This window comes from Argopecten irradians, chromosome 10 (genome assembly GCF_041381155.1).
Source record: "Argopecten irradians isolate NY chromosome 10, Ai_NY, whole genome shotgun sequence".
Taxonomy (NCBI): Eukaryota; Metazoa; Mollusca; class Bivalvia; order Pectinida; family Pectinidae; genus Argopecten; species Argopecten irradians.
The window spans coordinates 2356340-2377887 of record NC_091143.1 but is presented as its reverse complement, the minus strand read 5'-3'; the positions used below and the strand labels follow the sequence as shown (position 1 = coordinate 2377887).

The window sequence follows — 21548 nt, the reverse complement described above, 5'->3', positions numbered from 1 at the left end:
AAATAAAAAGTAAATATCATAATGAAAAGGCAAAATGATTTTGAGTAGAGAGTATGGATCTCACTCACTTCAGTGTTTTATTCGTAACGAATTTGATGAGCGTTTAGATAACACAGAAAAATGGTCGTTCGAATGGGTTCGTCGTCGTAAGAAAACTGTCAAAAAAGAAATTTAACTGGTCAAAATACCAAAAACCAAAGCCACGAAATAACGTTTACATGTGTCACTCCAAATGGTAAACCTTAATTTTAGTGTTTAGATCATATGAGAGAATGATACTCGCGCTTTGATTGCCTCCCCTCGACCACAGGGCCATGTATAGTTTCTATATGAAAAATATAGCCAGAAATACATTAAAAACTTTTATATGTATTTCTGGCTATTTTTTCATAAAGAAACTATACATGTCCCTGTGCCTCGACTAACTCAACGTTTACTGAGTAGGCTGAAAAGTCAGTCAGAAGGTGATATCTTTTCACCTAAAACAGGAAACAAGAAAGCATGACTATTTTGATTTAATTTTTCACTATAATTGGGTCTGGAATTACTTTTAAAATAACGATATTTTGTTTTATTGTGGAAAACCCAGCTTATTTGATATAGGCCTAGTTATGAATTATGTATCACCTACTGAAGGTATGAAGATGTTACGGGCATATACTTTATACGTTAAGTGATGTTACAAGGAGGAAATATTATTTATTCAAAAATCCTTAAAATCCGGAATATTAAGTCGTTAATACATATTTTTAAGCAACCCTGGAACAAAAATTAACCCAGTGACATAATATGAATCATGCATGGCATGGTAAGAGCGAAGCTCTTCTTGTTTATTTTATTTTCTATTTCATGTAGAAGACATAATTTAGAAATAAAAGGACGTACATTTAACCATAGAAGTATATGATGTAATAATTGTCTAGCATAAACTCAGAGAAATGAACTCAAAGATTCGGATTTCTCTGTGTCCATGCAAGGCCTGGAGTGCCACGTATGCGAATCCGATGATTTCACGCCATTTGTTGACGTGATGTGACATAATTATTCCTTGTGCTCATCTCCGCTTGAAGGATATTTTAACTGCTTTCAACAGCTTTCAATTTTCAAAGTGTTATTATTATTATTTAAAAAATAATACAAAAAAAATGCTCAATTACTCCTGTTATGGATTTGGATTAGTTAAATATATATTTACTGGGGAGAGCAGTACCGGAGCAACGCACAAACCGGAACAGGTTAAACCGGAAGTACGAAAATGTTTTAGCCATCCATGTATGCAAATCATTGATCTCAATATGTACTTTTGCTTACGTACATGTTACCGGAACAGAGCTTTGATATTCCGCTCGCTTCGCGCGTCAAAAGAATTATTTTAAAGCAGTTTTTGTGATCATGGTTAATCCATCAATGTTAGAGGTAAAGCACGACGAGACACTTTTGGAACATTACGTTGTGTCTAACTTCTAACTTCCGATAGGCCATTTACCCGATGCTGATGGATGCTGAGACGAAGTCTCAAGTGACCTATTCTAATCGCCTTTTGTCCGTCGTCGTGCGTCGTCCGCTTTCCGTCGTATGTCCGTAAACAATTTACATTTTCGACTTCTTCTCCAAAACTGCTAAAGCAATTTCAATGAAATTTTGCACAAACCTTCTAAGGCATAAGGCCAATCAAAATTGTGAATTATATGGTCCCCACCCCCAGGGGGCTGTGGGAGGGGTCAAAAGGGGTAAAATTGAGTAAAATTTCAAAAATCTTCTTCTCTACTCACAGATGTGGTAGAATCAAATACTCTTCATAGATAGAAAGGTCCTTTACAAAAATTGTGAATTATATGACCCTGGGGTCTCTAGTTTCCCCCTGGGGAGGAGGTTAAGTTTACTATATTTTATATTGGGAAACACATTTTTGAGCATTATTTGGTCATTTGTTATAGGAAATGAGTCACATGTTGTCAGAATTATCAGTGTGAGATGGCCATTTAATCCTATTAACAAATTTTCTATGACTGACCCCCAGGGGCCTTAGGGGCGGGGTCAAAAGGGATCAAATAGGCTAAAAGTTCAAAAATCTTCTTCTGAATTCACAGGTTTGATGGAACCAAATACTCTTCATAGATTGGAAGGTCTTAAAGCCCTTTACAAAAATTGTGAATTTCATCTCCCTGGGATCTCAGATTTTCCCCTGGGGAGGGGGTGAAATTTACTATAGTCTATATAGGAAAAACACATTTATGAACATTATTTGCTTAGTTTTAAATGAAATGAGTCAAACTGGGTTAGAATTATTAGCCTGAAATAGCATTTTAACACCATATCCATATTGGTCCTGGCTGACCCCCAGGGACCAGAGAGGCGGGGCCAAAATGAGTCAAAATAGCTAAAATTTCAAAAATCTTCTTCTGAATTCACAGGTTTGATGGAACCAAATAATCTCCATAGATTAAAAAGTGAAATTTATAAAATCACTGACTGACTTCTAGTTTGGTTTTGTTGTTTAACGTTAGCAAAGCAAATTGGAATTTTAAGCATAAGGTTTGGTAACATAATACACTATCTATCAAAATGAAAAGCAAAAAATAAAAAATTCTAATACGTAAGTTAAACTTTAAAATTTATTTTAATTCATAAATAATTTGTTATAGATTTGAACCAACTTTGCAATGCAGCACTCAGGTGACCGTCAAGGCCTCTTGGGCATCTTGTTTATGTTTATTTTAAGGTCATCTGACCCAAAGGGTCAGGATGACCAATTGTCATCATGCACCGTCCGTCGTCCTGCGCCGTCCGCCGTGCGTAAACTTTTCATTCAAACAACTTCTCCTCAATAACCGAAAGACCCAGAACACTGATATTTGGCCTGTAGCATGCTGGCCGGGCTACCAAGTTTGTTAAAATGAATGACCTTGACCTTCATTCAAGGTCACAGGGTTCAAAAAGGCTAAAATCTTTAAACAACTTCTTCTCAATAACCAATAGGCACAGGGTTCTCATATTGGGCCTGCGGCATGCTGGTATGAAGGGCTACCAAGTTTGTTCAAATAATTGACCTTGACCTTCATTTAAGGCCATGGGGGTCAAATAGGCTAAAATCTTTTAAACAACTTCATTTGAATAACTAAAAGGCCTAGAGACCTGATATTGGGCCTGCGGCATGCTGGGATAAAGGGCAACCAAGTTTTTCAAATAAATGAACTTGACCTTCATTCAAGGTCACAGGGGTCAAAAAGGCAAAAATCTTTAAATGACTTCTTCTCAAGAACCGAAAGGCCCAGGGTACTCATATTGGGCCTGCGGCATGCTGGGATGAAAGGCTACCAAGTTTGTTAAAATGAATGACCTTGACCTTCATTCAAGGTCACAGGTGTCAAATAGGCTGAAATCATTAAATGACTTCTTGTGAATAACCAAAGGACATAGAGACCTGATATTGAGTCTGTGTCATGCTGGGATGAAGGGCTACCTAGTTTATTCAAATGAATGACCTTGATCTACATTCAAGGTCACAGGGGTCAAATAGTCTAAAATCTTTAAACAACTTCTTGTGAATAACTAAGAGGCCTAGAGACCTGATATTGGGCCTGCTGCATGCTGGGATGAAGGGCTACCAATTTTGTTCAAATGAATGATGTTGACCTTCATTCAAGAGGTCAAATAGGCTTAAATCTTTAGAACGACTACTTCTCAAGTACCGAAAGGCCCAGGGTACTCATATTTGGCATCTGACATGCTGGGATGAAGGGCTACCAAGTTTGTTCAAATAAATGACCTTGACCTTCATTCAAGGTCACAGGGGTCAAATAGGCTAAAATCTGTAAACGACTATGTTGTATTGTGCCAATAGTCAGATGACCTTTAAGGCCCAGGGGCCTCTTGTTTAAATTTTACCGAGGCTAGTTACAATATTGGCCTAGGCTAATCCTACTGTATGTATACGATTTTTATTTTATGGAATGGAGTATTATGCATGAGAGAATGTATCTTAATGTCAATCTGAATTTGTTAATATATGTTTGACGTCGAAGTGGATTATTTCAACGGAGAACAAACTATACATTTAATTGACTGTGTCCTTAAGACATAGAGCTACAGGTATAATGGAGTACACGTACATTGTACTGCAGTACCTATATATATATGCTATTTACAAACATGCATGCACCTGGTGTAATAAAAGCGTTAAGTGCATCAATGGTTACTGTTTTCATATGTTGTTTTTAAATTAAACTTGTTACAAAATCATAGATTGTATATGTCATTACGAAGCAGAATATACAATGTGATGCATATTTAGTTTCACACTCATTTCAAAATGTGAAAAATCCAGAAAAATTATAAAACAATTATAGCATTTTGATTTCGGTCAATACATGGTTATATCGACCACAGAAAAAATATCGACCTCGGACTACGTCCTCGGTCAACATTTTTTCTTGGGACGATATAACCATGTATCGACCTCATCAAAATGCTATATTTGTATAATATTATTATTGTGTACAAAAAGGAGTGGGTCAGTGTGGTTTGTACATAGTGTTTATATAAATACAGACTCTGTCACTCAGCTGCCAGAGCAGATGCTTCTTTCCCTTACCAATTTTGCAAGTCAAGCACATAATTATAACAAACCTGCATAGGCACAATAATAAGCCTGTTCAGCTGGTTATAATAAGTGTAACACAGCACATGCAGTTCAACTATACACCACGTCGATAATTAAGCACCACCTTATTTTTCATGTGTAGTTAAAACTAAAAGTTGAAAGAAACGAAAACGACATGGTTTTCGTGATATTTGTCTTTTAATATGAATCAATAGATACATAATACTTTTAATTTCATTAAATTTAATTAGCATAATGTTGATTTAGCATATTCTTCCGGTATTAGAAAAAAGTGTGACAAAACTGCAAAAAAATGGGAACTGGAAAAGTATAGTCGCCACTCGCAAACAGGAAATTCTATACATCCAAAAGTGTGTCAAAAATGTTAAATGACATCATTAGTTTATGTCTATCCAGTGTCCATTAATATCTGGTGTATCCACCGTTCAGGTTCAGCGTTTCCGCGACACGTCTCCTCATACTGTGTACCAGGCATCTTATGCGGATCATCAGGATTCTTCGCCACTCCTCGGACAGTGCTGCCACTAATACTTGGAGTGTTTGTATTGGGGGATCCCTAGCCCTAACTTGATGCCCCAACTGATCCCATAAATACTCTATAGGGTTGAGATCGGGGCTCTTCACGTGTCATGGAAGAGTGGCAATGGCATTGTTGTTCAAGATATCAATGACAGCGCGTGCGCGATGCAGCCTCGCGTTGTCGTCCATGAATATAGGGGGAGTTGCAAGTGCGTGATTATCGAAGTGAGGCTCTACGGCGCCATTTATGTCCCTTGCATAGTGATGAGGTCCATTTTACAATCGTACGACACGCAACCCCATATCATTACAGAGCCACCACCGAAGGCAACAGTCGGTTGGATGTTTCCTTGAAGATAAGCAGTCTCACACACGCGTGTGACCGTCCGTTACATGTAACATGAACCGACTTTCGTCCGACCAGTGCACGCGGCGTCAAGTTCGTAAATTCCAATTTTGTCGGGTGAAATACCAATCTCATCTTGCTTGCATGTGCATTCGAGATAACAAGGGTCTTTTAATCGGGCGGTACACAAGGATGCCACGCTCATGAAACCTCCTACGCACTGTGCTAAGCGACACTCTGTACCTCAGTCCTCATTGGCGTTGTAGAATTCCACTATGGGAGTGTGGATTTCAACGGGCATGAAAAACCAGGGCCCTATCGTCCCTTGCAGTTGTTTTCCTAGGACGTCCAGATTGCGGTCTGTCCTTGATGTCACCTGTTTGGCGAAATTTCGCTACCAGACTGATCACAACAGAATGAGAAACATTCATTGCCACGCCAATCGCCCTAGATGACATTCCTGCAGTTTTCATACGGATAATCTGCCACCTTTCCGCTTCCGTAAGCCTACGTCTTGCCATGCTTAAGACAAAAGTTCGAAACACGACACTAGTATCATGTAAAATGACTCTCCGTGTCCGGCTATACCTTAGAGTCAAACATGACTTTCGTGAATGTGACCCCACCTGTATTTGACGCACGCGCACGGTGTCGCTCACACGTCGACAGGAACAAAAGTGCACTGGGTACACTCACAAATCATACACCAACCAGGTAAACCATCATACGATGGCTTTTTAAGCGAAGTGGAAAAAATGTAGCAAATTTAATTTACTGGTGCTTAACTTTCGACGCTTTGTATATATCCACAATAAAAATATATTAATTGATTATCTATTACAAATATTTTGTAATTTTTCTTTTGCAGCCATGATTTTAAGACGTGCAGCCCATGATACTACACTAGGCCCAACAGAGGGGATGAAATGGATGTCAAGCATGCCATGGCCAGCTGTGTTGGTCAGGGGTTAAAACTCCATGGCCAAGAAATAAGGCAGAGGAAAATCCCCAACCAAAATATTGTTCAGAGATTTTTCTATGGGCAGACACATACATGCCTTCCTGGTGCTCAGTTCAATAGAGCACGGTCCCTGTATACCAATGTCTTCCCCAACTTTACAGTCGTCAATGTTGAAAAGCCGCCTTGCTTCCTCAGAAAGTTTTCTCCAGATGGGAGGTATTTCATTGCATTTTCTTCTGACCAAACATCAATAGAAATTTACTCATTCCAAGGTTCAGCTGCAGCTGAGGATATTCTACAAAATGTGAAAGGTGATTTCATGGGTACGGACCAGGAGTCCCTCCGTGTCCGTGCAGTGTTGTTTGACAGATTCTTTAAGCTGAAGCATGTCACACATGTTGCAAATCACGGGGAACATTTAAACAGGGAATGTAGTTTATTCACAGACGATGGAAACTTTGTCATTGTTGGATCTGCTATGTACATTCCAGATGATCCGTATCCTCTATTCTGGGAAATGTATCGAAACAATGAATCTGTGTCACCGAATCAACGTTCACCTCTGGAAAATTATTCTTTGCTTCTGATTGACTTGGAAACTGGCAGACTTTGTGACACAAGACAGTTTCGATGTGATAAAATCTTTCTATCTCACAATCAAGGATTGTACCTGTACAAGGATACGCTGGCCGTGCTTTCCGTCCAACAGCAGACCATACACATTTTCCAGGTTCACACTCAAAATGCTTGCTTTGTCGACGTAAGAAGTATTGGAAGATTCTGCTATGAGGATGATGGGTTATATTTCCATATGGGTCTAGATAGAGTAAGTGGGCAACCCCACAGGCCATTTTATGACAACACAATCAATTCACTCAAGCATAGACTGATGGTGTTCCTATACCGTAGAGCCATACACGAAGGCACATTATACGCTCTACGCAAGTTCTATAAATACTTTGACCAATTCAAAGCTCTTCGCATGTGGAAGATGCAATTACTGGATGAAAATCATTTGTTAATAAAATATGCTAGCGAAGATGTTGTGACATTGAAAATTTCTGATCCAAACTCTCAGCCTTCGTTTTTTGTTGTGTACAACATGGTGACAACTGAAGTTCTTGCGGTGTGTGAAAATATATCAGAGGACTTATTAGAACTCTTTGAAAATTTCTGTGACTTATTCAGAAATGCTACTCTCCATGATGGGCCCCAGTTCACCTGTTCTGCATCTAGCAATATTTATGCAAGGCAGATACAGCAACGATTCAAGCATACGATCATCAATGCCAAGTTTGGTGGACACACAGAGGCTGTGAAACGCCTACTTGCACAACTACCGATAAGTTCTCAGTCCTACAGTTGTAGCCCGTACCTTGACTTGGCTCTGTTTAGTTATGATGATAAATGGGTATCCCAGATGGAGCGGCCGAAGGCATGTGGAGACTATCCAATCAGGTAAGTAATACCAACATAGTGTAATCTAACTCACGGTGATCTTTTTAGTTAAGATCATAGTTGAAAAGCATTAATTACCAATAGTAAGTAATATGCTGTTACAATATTAATCTATTTTATCCGACTTTAATGAGCACTTGTTCAGTAGAGTATCAAATTCATGCTTTGGCTAATTTAAACCTATCACATTTACCAAGTATTGCTTTTTATTTCCTCACAGTCTCTTCTGTGTGTTAAGCTTAAGTTCATATACCTAAATAAGAACCATGCTTATACACAAATGGCTGTAGTACCTATCAAAGAGTGATATACCAGTACTGTATTTTATAAATGCATAACTTTTGAAGGTTTGAATATATCCTGACTTAAAATAGAATTATATATAAATGTATTGATTACTGTGTTAAAATAACTCCAATGGGATGATGTTTTTATCTTCAGGTTTTATGCACGGGACTCTGGACTGCTTAAGTTTAAGATCTACGCTGGCGTGATGGGCCGAAGCCCTCCGCCCACAGCTAGGAGATTAGTTGCCTTCACATTCCATCCAAGTGAGCCATTCGCTATTAGTGTTCAGCGGACTAATGCTGAGTATGTCGTCAACTTCCACATACGTCACAGTCACTCTAGCTAATGTTACAACTCCAGTGTTCAGCGGACTAATGCTGAGTATGTCGTCAACTTCCACATACGTCACAGTCACTCTAGCTAATGTTACAACTCCAGTGTTCAGCGGACTAACGCTGAGTATGTTGTCAACTTCCACATACATGACAGTCACTCTAGCTAATGTTACAACTCCAGTGTTCAGCGGACTAATGCTGAGTATGTCGTCAACTTCCACATACGTCACAGTCACTCTAGCTAATGTTACAACTCCAGTGTTCAGCGGACTAATGCTGAGTATGTCGTCAACTTCCACATACGTCACAGTCACTCTAGCTAATGTTACAACTCCAGTGTTCAGCGGACTAACGCTGAGTATGTCGTCAACTTCCACATACGTCACAGTCACTCTAGCTAATGTTACAACTCCAGTGTTCAGCGGACTAATGCTGAGTATGTCGTCAACTTCCACATACGTCACAGTCACTCTAGCTAATGTTACAACTCCAGTGTTCAGCGGACTAATGCTGAGTATGTCGTCAACTTCCACATACGTCACAGTCACTCTAGCTAATGTTAAACTCCAGTGTTCAGCGGACTAATGCTGAGTATGTCGTCAACTTCCACATACGTCACAGTCACTCTAGCTAATGTTACAACTCCAGTGTTCAGCGGACTAATGCTGAGTATGTCGTCAACTTCCACATACGTCACAGTCACTCTAGCTAATGTTACAACTGCAGTCTTCAGCGGACTAATGCTGAGTATGTCATCAACTTCCACATACATGACAGTCACTCTAGCTAATGTTACAACTCCAGTGTTCAGCGGACTAATGCTGAGTATGTCGTCAACTTCCACATACGTCACAGTCACTCTAGCTAATGTTACAACTCCAGTGTTCAGCGGACTAATGCTGAGTATGTCGTCAACTTCCACATACGTCACAGTCACTCTAGCTAATGTTACAACTCCAGTGTTCAGCGGACTAATGCTGAGTATGTCGTCAACTTCCACATACGTCACAGTCACTCTAGCTAATGTTACAACTCCAGTGTTCAGCGGACTAATGCTGAGTATGTCGTCAACTTCCACATACGTCACAGTCACTCTAGCTAATGTTACAACTCCAGTGTTCAGCGGACTAATGCTGAGTATGTCGTCAACTTCCACATACGTCACAGTCACTCTAGCTAATGTTACAACTCCAGTGTTCAGCGGACTAATGCTGAGTATGTCGTCAACTTCCACATACATGACAGTCACTCTAGCTAATGTTACAACTGCAGTCTTCAGCGGACTAATGCTGAGTATGTCGTCAACTTCCACATACGTCACAGTCACTCTAGCTAATGTTACAACTCCAGTGTTCAGCGGACTAATGCTGAGTATGTCGTCAACTTCCACATACGTCACAGTCACTCTAGCTAATGTTACAACTCCAGTGTTCAGCGGACTAATGCTGAGTATGTCGTCAACTTCCACATACGTCACAGTCACTCTAGCTAATGTTACAACTGCAGTCTTCAGCGGACTAATGCTGAGTATGTCGTCAACTTCCACATACGTCACAGTCACTCTAGCTAATGTTACAACTGCAGTCTTCAGCGGACTAATGCTGAGATGTCGTCAACTTCCACATACGTCACAGTCACTCTCTAGCTAATGTTACAACTCCAGTGTTCAGCGGACTAATGCTGAGTATGTCGTCAACTTCCACATACGTCACAGTCACTCTAGCTAATGTTACAACTCCAGTGTTCAGCGGACTAATGCTGAGTATGTCGTCAACTTCCACATACGTCCATCCCAGTCACTCTAGCTAATGTTACAACTCCAGCTGTTCAGGGACTAATGCTGAGTATGTCGTCAACTTCCACATACGTCACAGTCACTCTAGCTAATGTTACAACTCCAGTGTTCAGCGGACTAATGCTGAGTATGTCGTCAACTTCCACATACGTCACAGTCACTCTAGCTAATGTTAAACTCCAGGGTTCAGCGGACTAATGCTGAGTATGTCGTCAACTTCCACATACGTCACAGTCACTCTAGCTAATGTTACAACTCCAGTGTTCAGCGGACTAACGCTGAGTATGTCGTCAACTTCCACATACGTCACAGTCACTCTAGCTAATGTTACAACTCCAGTGTTCAGCGGACTAACGCTGAGTATGTTGTCAACTTCCACATACATCACAGTCACTCTAGCTAATGTTACAACTCCAGTGTTCAGCGGACTAACGCTGAGTATGTCGTCAACTTCCACATACGTCACAGTCACTCTAGCTAATGTTACAACTCCAGTGTTCAGCGGACTAATGCTGAGTATGTCGTCAACTTCCACATACGTCACAGTCACTCTAGCTAATGTTACAACTCCAGTGTTCAGCGGACTAACGCTGAGTATGTCGTCAACTTCCACATACCAATGACTTTGCTATCAACTTCTACATTTCAGACTAAAAAAGTATGGCATTTATGATCAACTATTGAGCAATTTGTTAGGTAGCAGTGCCCCATAAAACAATACAGATTCTGTTACCGTAATTGCCTGTGTATTACCTGCACTGGGGTATAGTCTGCGGGAAGCAAAATCAGACATTTTCTATGATTTTGTAAAGTAAATTCCAGATAACCCGCACCGGCAGATTGCCAATGGGTTATATGTCAATGTAATACTTGAATGTGCTAATAATAGTATGTGAGTCTATATGCTATAGTGATTTCATTTTGAAGGGGTATAGGTTTATTCAAAGACATGTTAAGTTATCTTTTGTTAGGGAATGCTTTCAATACATAGAGTATGTAATATATTTTAAATGCTTACATAATGGTGCAGTTGTATTAATGTATTTGTGCTACATCCATTAATATGAAAAATCTAAAGAATTTCCACGGTATTGTTAACAATTTTAACGAATAATAATGCCTTTAGTAGCTGTACAATTATGCTGGTACATGTACGGTATTGTTAACAATTTTAACGAATAATAATGCCTTTAGTAGCTGTACAATTATGCTGGTACATGTACCGCATTGGACCCAATAAGTATCCGGGGTGTTTAAAAAATTGAGTAAGGAGGCCGCTTAATAAAACAGATTTGGACCAGCCCCTTCTTAAAATTATTCTGCAAAGTAAGACATAAATCAATTTGCAAAAGAAATCAGTAAGGAAACCAACACAGTTTTCATATTTCCAGTCTGCATTTAATTCAAATTAAGTGAAATTGAAGCCTAAAAATGGAGAGGGGTACTTACAGAGATGGGGGCCCTTACGGTATAATGTATAAGCTATTCCTACACCCGAGTCAGATTAATTAAGTTTTATGTTTATATGTATTGGTTTAATTAACAGCTCTAAAGACTATATAGAACGAATATACGTACCCGGCCTACTATATAGAACGAATATACGTACCCGGCCTACTATATAGAACAATATAAGTACCCGGCCTACTATATAGAACGATATACAGAACGAATGTACGTACCCGGCCTACTATATAGAATGAATATACGTACCCGGCCTACTATATAGAACGAATATACGTACCCGGCCTACTATATAGAACGAATATACGTACCCAGCCTACTATACCTTTCGGCCGGGTACGAATTGGTCCCTATGTGTCGTAGTGGAGCACTGCCTCCGAAAATCACTCGGGCACAGTTTTCTATACTTTTTTGTAGGTTTCCAATTATTTTATGCGTATACATTCATTTACATATTATTTTTGTCCAAAACATAACTACCATTCTTAATATATACCATACCGCTCACAAGACGTCAAATTCACAATTTGTGGACTTGACGTATAAATTCCCTTCAGAAAGACATTCATATGTATTATGTAAAAAAAAATAATGCCCTAGATGAGAATTTGATATTTTATATGGTTCAGTTTTATTGCCTAGTAGGTAAGTGATATCAAACAAGTACGATAAAATGCAAAGAAACGTTTTATAATGGTTTGCATAATCATTACTTTGCTCCATTAGCAGTAATAGGCACCAATTGTAGCTCTAAAGACCACACCATTTTCTGTCTAAAAGTCTTTTGAGCTACAATATTGCAGCTAACGACTATATAGCTACCTGCTAAATCAGAGAGACCATCTGTATGTACATGATGACCTTATTTATGTGACATGTAAATGTTTGTACATGAGTATAAAACAATGTCAAAAATGTGTGAGATGTTTGTCTTGTAATGCATGACACTGTTTTGAAAGCAAAATAGAAGGGAGATAACTCTGGAAGGATTCAGCTTTACATACCAGTGTATGATTATAAATCTGAATGCCACATAATGTAAGTTTTCGGTTCTTATAAAGCCATAAAACTGAAAGCCTAAAGATCTAAGATAGTGATCATAAAAATGTCAGGAAACCAAAACCAAGATCATTTGTACAGGAGCTTTGTAATCTTAAAGCCTAATATTTAGAAACCTTTATCTTATAATCTGAGAAATATGAATCATCAAATTCTCATAAGCCTTAATTATTTTACCAGATTATCACTCTGTTTTACATAGGACAGGCTAGTTGTGACACCATCTCATTAAGGGCCACATTTATAAAGCCTTAAATGCATGAACAGGCCTCATTTGTTACTTTTTACAGAAATTACTTCAGTTGCATAAACATGTTCTAGCAACAGTACAGTATTTGTTGTTTTTATCAACTTTTGTATATAACACCTAATACAATGGTGTTACAAACTATGTATTGGTGTATGACTTTTCAGTGAAATCTTTAAATAGCCTATGTGTGATTTTAACTTGCGTAACACATGCCACAGACTCTAGATTACAGATTCAATAATATATATTCATGCTTATTTTTCTTTTTTTTCAAGTTTTTTCCAATTTTCTGAATTTAAAATAAAGAATAAAGGAAATTCGGCTTGGACTGGAATTGCACTTGGTATTAAGCCTGTCACATATTTACTGTATAATAACTTGATAAAATTATCAAAATAAGTAATTAATAGACACTACAGTTTCTGTATGTTAGGTCTAGTAATTAATAGGCACTACAGTTTCTGTATGTTAGGTCTAGTAATTAATAGGCACTACAGTTTCTGTATGTTTAGGTCTAGTAATTAATAGACACTACAGTTTCTGTATGTTCAGGTCTAGTAATTAATAGATACTACAGTTTCTGTATGTTTAGGTCTAGTAATTAAAAGGCACTACAGTTTCTGTATGTTTAGGTCTAGTAATTAAAAGGCACTACAGTTTCTGTATGTTTAGGTCTAGTAATTAATAGACACTACAGTTTCTGTATGTTCAGGTCTAGTAATTAATAGATACTACAGTTTCTGTATGTTTAGGTCTAGTAATTAAAAGGCACTACAGTTTCTGTATGTTTAGGTCTAGTAATTAAAAGGAACTACAGTTTCTGTATGTTTAGGTCTAGTAATTAATAGACACTACAGTTTCTGTATGTTCAGGTCTAGTAATTAATAGATACTACAGTTTCTGTATGTTTAGGTCTAGTAATTAAAAGGCACTACAGTTTCTGTATGTATAGGTCTAGTAATTAAAAGGCACTACAGTTTCTGTATGTTTAGGTCTAGTAATTAATAGACACTACAGTTTCTGTATGTTCAGGTCTAGTAATTAATAGATACTACAGTTTCTGTATGTTTAGGTCTAGTAATTAAAAGGCACTACAGTTTCTGTATGTTTAGGTCTAGTAATTAAAAGGCACTACAGTTTCTGTATGTTTAGGTCTAGTAATTAATAGACACTACAGTTTCTGTATGTTTAGGTCTAGTAATTAATAGGCACTACAGTTTCTGTATGTTTAGGTCTAGTAATTAATAGACACTACAGTTTCTGTATGTTTAGGTCTAGTAATTAATAGGCACTACAGTTTCTGTATGTTTAGGTCTAGTAATTAATAGACACTACAGTTTCTGTATGTTTAGGTCTAGTAATTAATAGGCACTACAGTTTCTGTATGTTTAGGTCTAGTAATTAATAGACACTACAGTTTCTGTATGTAGGTCTAGTAATTAAAAGGCACTACAGTTTCTGTATGTTTAGGTCTAGTAATTAATAGACACTACAGTTTCTGTATGTTTAGGTCTAGTAATTAATAGGCACTACAGTTTCTGTATGTTTAGGTCTAGTAATTAATAGGCACTACAGTTTCTGTATGTTTAGGTCTAGTAATTAATAGACACTACAGTTTCTCTATGTTCAGGTCTAGTAATTAATAGATACTACAGTTTCTGTATGTTTAGGTCTAGTAATTAATTGGCACTACAGTTTCTGTATGGTGATGTCTAGTAATTAATAGACACTACAGTTTCTGTATGTTTAGGTCTAGTAATTAAGAGACACTACAGTTTATGTATGTTTAGGTCTAGTAATTAATAGACACTACAGTTTCTGTATGTTTAGGCACTACAGTTTCTGTATGTTTAGGTCTAGTAATTAATAGACACTACAGTTTCTGTATGTTTAGGTCTAGTAATTAATAGACACTACAGTTTCTGTATGGTGATGTCTAGTAATTAAAAGGCACTACAGTTTCTGTATGTTTAGGTCTAGTAATTAATAGACACTACAGTTTCTGTATGTTTAGGTCTAGTAATTAATAGGCACTACAGTTTATGTATGTTTAGGTCTAGTAATTAATAGGCACTACAGTTTCTGTATGTTAGGTCTAGTAATTAATAGGGCACTACAGTTTCTGTATGTTTAGGTATAGTAATTAATAGACACTACAGTTTCTGTATGTTTAGGTCTAGTAGTTAATAGGGCACTGCAGTTTCTGTATGTTTATGTCTAGTAATTAATAGGACACTACAGTTTCTGTATGTTTAGGTCTAGTAATTAATAGGCACTACAGTTTCTGTATGAAGGTCTAGTAATAAATAGACACTACAATGTCTATATGTTTAGGTCTAGTAATTAATAGGGCACTACAGTTTCTGTATGTTTAGGTCTAGTAATTAATAGGCACTACAGTTTCTGTATGTTTAGGTCTAGTAATTAATAGACATTACAGTTTCTGTATGTTTAGGTCTAGTAATTAATAGACATTACAGTTTCTGTATGTTTAGATCTAGTAATTAATAGGCACTACAGTTTCTGTATGTTTTGGTCTAGTAATTAATAGACACTACAGTTTCTGTATGTTTAGATCTAGTAATTAATAGGGCACTACAGTTTCTGTATGTTTAGATCTAGTAATTAATAGGGCACTACAGTTTCTGTATGTTTAGGTCTAGTAATTAATAGGCTCTACAGTTTCTGTATGTTTAGGTCTAGTAATTAATAGGGCACTACAGTTTCTGTATGTTTAGGTCTAGTAATTAATAGGGCACTATAGTTTCTGTATGTTTAGGTCTAGTAATTAATAGACACTACAGTTTCTGTATGTTTAGGTCTAGTAATTAATAGGGCACTACAATTTCTGTATGTTTAGGTCTAGTAATTAATAGGCACTACAGTTTTTGTATGTTTAGGTCTAGTATTTAATGCACACTACAGTTTCTGTATGTTTAGGTCTAGTAATTAATAGGCACTACAGTGTCTGTATGTTTAGGTCTAGTAATTAATAGGCACTACAGTTTCTGTATGTTTAGGTCTAGTAATAAATAGACACTACAGTTTCTGTATGTTTAGATCTAGTAATTAATAAGGCACTACAGTGTCTGTATGTTTAGATCTAGGAATTAATAGGACACTACAGTTTCTGTATGTTTAGGTCTAGTAATTAATAGGGCACTACAGTTTCTGTATGTTTAGATCTAGTAATTAATAGACATTACAGTTTCTGTATGTTTAGGTCTAGTAATTAATAGGGCACTACAGTTTCTGTATGGTGATATCTAGTAATTAATAGGCACTACAGTTTCTGTATGGTGATGTCTAGTAATTAATAGGCACTACAGTTTCTGTATGTTTATGTCTAGTAATTAATAGACACTACAGTTTCTGTTTGTTTAGGTCTAGTAATTAATAGACACTACATTTTCTGTATGTTTAGGTCTAGTAATAAATAGACACTACAGTTTCTGTATGTAGGTCTAGTAATTAATAGACACTACAGTTTCTGTATGTTTAGGTTTAGTAATAAATAGACACTACAGTTTCTGTATGTTTAGATCTAGTAATTAATAGGCACTACAGTTTCGTTATGTTTAGGTCTAGTAATTAATAGGCACTACAGTTTCTGTAGGTTTAAGTCTAGTAATTAATAGGCACTACTGTTTCTGTATGTAGGTCTAGTAATTAATAGGCACTACAGTTTCTGTATGTTAGGTCTAGTAATTAATAGGCACTACAGTTTCTGTATGTTTAGGTCTAGTAATTAATAGACACTACAGTTTCTGTATGGTGATGTCTAGTAATAAATAGACACTACAATGTCTGTATGTTTAGGTCTAGTAATTAATAGACACTACAGTTTCTGTATGTTTAGGTCTAGTAATTAATAGGGCACTACAATTTCTGTATGTTTAGGTCTAGTAATTAATAGACACAACGGTTTCTGTATGTTTAGGTCTAGTAATTAATAGACACTACAGTTTCTGTATGTTTAGGTCTAGTAATTAATAGGGCACAACAGTTTCTGTATGTTTAGATCTAGTAATTAATAGACATTACAGTTTCTGTATGTTTAGGTCTAGTAATTACTAGGCACTACAGTTTCTGTATGTTATGTCTAGTAATTAATAGGCACTACAGTTTCTGTATGGTGATGTCTAGTAATTAATAGGCACTACAGTTTCTGTATGTTTAGGTCTAGTATTTAATAGACACTACAATTTCTGTTTGTTTAGGTCTAGTAATTAATAGACACTACAGTTTCTGTATGTTTAGGTCTAGTAATAAATAGACACTACAGTTTCTGTATGTACTTCTAGTAATTAATAGGCACTACAGTTTCTGTATGTTATGTCTAGTAATTAATAGACACTACAGTTTCTGTATGTTTAGGTCTAGTAATTAATAGACTCTACAGTTTCTGTATGTTTAGGTCTAGTAATAAATAGACACTACAGTTTCTGTATGTTTAGATCTAGTAATTAATAGGCACTACAGTTTTTTTTGGCGAGGGTCACCTCGCCATTGTGATCGTGGTTGCAAAATTCTCTTACAGTCAATTTCCTCAATATGATTGGCTAAGAACTTGCTCGCAGATACTAGCGCTCCTAGCGGCAGTGTATTCAACAACTTTGATTTTACCGGGAATTTTAAATAGCAAATTTTGAATATGAAAGTTACTGAAATAAGCGTATCTGTAATGTTGAAATAGGAATAGTAGATTACTGCTTTCATATCCTTACCATATACATCATCCAAATGATCTTAGGTTGGAAAATTTTCACTTGAATTGTGTACAATGTATCTAGACTTTTCGTCCCGAAAATGTTGTTTTCAACACATGAAGACGTTTCGTCCCGAAAATGCTTCGCTTCGCGTTTAGTCCCTAATAGTGACAATTATCCCGCAACGGAAAAAATGAAATCTATATTTCACCTCAAACATTCAAATTGTTACAATAATGATTTTTGCACTTTGAATCATATTAGTTCGGGAGCAAATATATTTCAGGACGATATTGAGATTTGTTTATCACGGCTGCGTTATGCCACATGTACGTGTAAATCCACAATGGAAGAAAGACAACTCAACAAAATTTTGGACAAACTTGGACTACTGATAAAATAGCACGTGACAGACGGTGAACCAAGGTGGCGTGATCTTAAAACTAACGGCAGTTAATAAGGTATGAATATTTACCACATCCATTATTATCGATAATTTTATAAGCACATGTATAAATATATCAGATTATATCTATATATACTAAAGCACGTTCAGAGATTACCACTAAACCATAGGCCTACTTTTAAAACTTTTTAGTTATTTTCACCACAGGAGCTTGACGTTCTGATCATATACATACAGCATATTCATTAAACTAGGTAATACGAAGTAAATTTTAGACCGAATGACATAAATCATATATGGAATGTTCATATAACTCGAAGTGATATTTTTTGGACTACTAGATCGACGAAAATGCCGATTTCTTCTTCATAATTCTTCCGTAAAACGGCACTTAAAAAGCTGTTTCAATCTGTAACAAATGTAGAGAAAACTGTTAATTGTTTAGCAATTATCCTGAGTTATATTTTACCAACAAGCATCAGAGATTAGCAATTAAAACTTACATAAACATATTCCCGACTCTCACTTGCATTGTGTGATCACTCGAGCGGAACTAATCTCTACCACCTGGCACAGTCTTACAAATGCAATCGCACAAAAGCCCACATGATCACTGTTTTTAGTGCGATTACATCTTAGGGTGTGAACAATGTTAGTTTTTTTTTAACTTTTTTGTCAACATTATATAACAACTGCTATAGACTGTACATTACAATCAATTTATGAAGGACAAAACTATTACATGTAAGAACAGGAGGACTGAAGAACAGCGGGAATTAAACTTCAATAATATTTCCTCTATGCTGGTATTGCTATTTATGATTAAAATGTTTAATTATATGATATTAGCCTTTTCAGTAATTACTCTGTTAATACATTTATTGTTTCCTTATGTTTTACAGAATGTCAGCATGCATGTATCATTTCAACTGGAAACAGTCTAGGAGAAGAATTGTGTGAACAAAAAGAAGTAATTTTCAACTGTGGAAGCTTAATATTGTAATGATTTTCCATACGAAAATAATTACTATCATCATCTTCAAATTCCTTATTGTGAATTTAACTGTAATATGATTTAAGCATATACCTGATATTTGTTTATATTCTATGACATGTACATGCTTGAAATGAAATGAATAAATAAAAGATTATTTAAATTTAAAACACAATATGACATTAGCTGTTTATATTTTTTGTCAAAACATATTAAGCTTATCGTTCATAACACACTAATCATCACCTTCGAGACAATTTAATGAAAATCAATTAAACATTATTTGTATAACACAGGTCGTCTTATGTTTTCCCCGCCTTGACTATCAATGTTCCCTGATCACTCTGAAAGTATTGATTTTACCTTTTTTTCGGTCACCACATAAACTGCCTTTAAATCAATCACACCAATGAGACATACATTTACTGCATTCATTATAACACTGTAAGGCAATTCTGCAAGATCAGCGAACATTGTTGATTTACAGGCGAGGAGAAAATGTAGCGGCAAGACCGGGATTCGATCCCGGGACTCTCCGAACACTAGCTGAGTGCTCTACCGACTGAACTACCTGGTCATCGATAATCGACCCAGTCCAGTCCCGCTACACTCCTCCCTCCTTTTTTGAATACATACGAGACCCTTTCAAACACCACAGCCGTTGGTTATTTAGTTGGGTGCCAATTCTGTAACAGGAGAGAAAAAAAATGTAGCTCTTCCGACTGAGCTACCTGATCACCGATAATCAACCCAGTCTGATCCCGCTACAAATATTTATCTGGTTATTTTATCTCCCTTCCTATTTTCAATCTACCTTTATGACTTAGAATCTTACCTGGTGGAAAAGAATATTTTGTCTTACAAATCTTGACAAATTATGCACACTGTGATTGTTGCAAGCTAAACTACGTGTCCGCTATCTGATTGCTGTTGATTGTTAATGATCTCAAGCACACTAATTACTTATTGTGCCAATTTAAGTAAATATATTCTACTCTTTTCAAATATTCCTGATTACTATTCATGTGTAATATCTCAAAACATTGACATGTGCACGGAGTACGGCGGAGCAGACCGCCGATGTTTTAGACATCTGCTAGATATTTCAGTTTCAGGTTACGGTGGCCAATAAAAGAAAACAAACACAATGCGGTTTTCATATGTTATTTCTTCTAAATACAACACTTTTTGTGCAAGTTGTCAAGCGTTTATGGGGAATATTTTGCATTGAAATTGTCACCTTCATACATCGGTTTTGGGACTCCCTGTACATTGTTTTCCCCATTTTTTTTGATGCGCAAAATATAGTGATAGTAGATTTTCAGCCCTAAAAATTACCTGCGCAAAATTATACCAGTTTTTACGGTATGAGGTATTGGAATGTATCCCAAACTTTTTATCATATTATTTGCCAATAACACTCTTATAGTATCAGAAATATCTGATGGTCTACAACAGATGTTACATGAATTTTAACAATATTGCATAACATGGAAATTAGAACTTGATATCAGAAAGAAAAAAATTGTGATATTCTCAAGACGTAAATCGGTACAACAACACCAGTTGATGTTATGGAATACAGAATTAGATTTATAAGAATTGTTTACATATCTAGGTACAGAAAATAATGTTAATGGTAGCGTTTTTAAAGAAAGGGAAAAAACCTGCTGAACAAACAATTAAATCGGTGTTTGCTGTTTATAAGAAATAAAGGAATGTATCTCTTCCTGTTCATCTTAAACTGAAAATATTTGATTCACTTGTAATGACAGTTTTATTATACTCATCAGAGGTATGGGGATTTGAAAATAAAAAATGTTGTAGAAAATTCATTTGTAATTTTGTGAAACAATCCTGAAGTTAAGAAAATGTACAAACAATTTCATGGTCTATGGTGAGCTAACAAGTTATCCGGTTTGAATTGAAGTTCGGATACCATGTATATCAATCAACTTGCTGTTTTACAAAAGAATACTTACAAAACTTGTTAAAAGTAGACCAATTGACCAATTTATTAAAAAATCACATGGTGATATTGATAAGTCTTCGAGAGGACAGACATATTCTATATTTAAGACATTTTGGCATAGAAAAGTATGCCCCTTGTCTTTCTCTGCTGCAAAACAATACTTGTTATAACTGATACTGTGGTCCCAGGAACTTGATGACAATAGTCATTAAGAATGGATATTTTCATAGACGTCAGTATGTGTCTCTTATTTTACACCTTGGTGTCCAAGGAATCCTCAAAAGTCCAAACTGGAAGGAACACCAGCCAAATTTATTTCTTATTGTACAAAACTACAGTAGTATTGACCTTAGAAATATATTCCTCCT

General features: G+C 36.4%; 2 protein-coding genes across 2 annotated transcripts; both read left to right on the top strand.

Annotated features, from left to right (window-relative positions):
- Window positions 1–77: 77 nt before the first annotated feature.
- Window positions 78–8542, top strand: LOC138332890 (DET1 homolog). The gene is made up of 3 exons (XM_069280893.1): window positions 78–235; window positions 6358–7908; window positions 8350–8542. Exons 2-3 carry the CDS (start codon window positions 6416–6418, stop codon window positions 8540–8542), a joined length of 1686 nt encoding a protein of 561 aa, XP_069136994.1. The 5' UTR covers window positions 78–235; window positions 6358–6415.
- A 582-nt stretch (window positions 8543–9124) lies between these two features.
- On the top strand, window positions 9125–10180 carry LOC138334032 (uncharacterized). Its single transcript, XM_069282750.1, has one exon. The coding sequence runs from the start codon at window positions 9125–9127 to the stop codon at window positions 10178–10180; it is 1056 nt and encodes a 351-aa protein (XP_069138851.1).
- Window positions 10181–21548: the final 11368 nt, after the last annotated feature.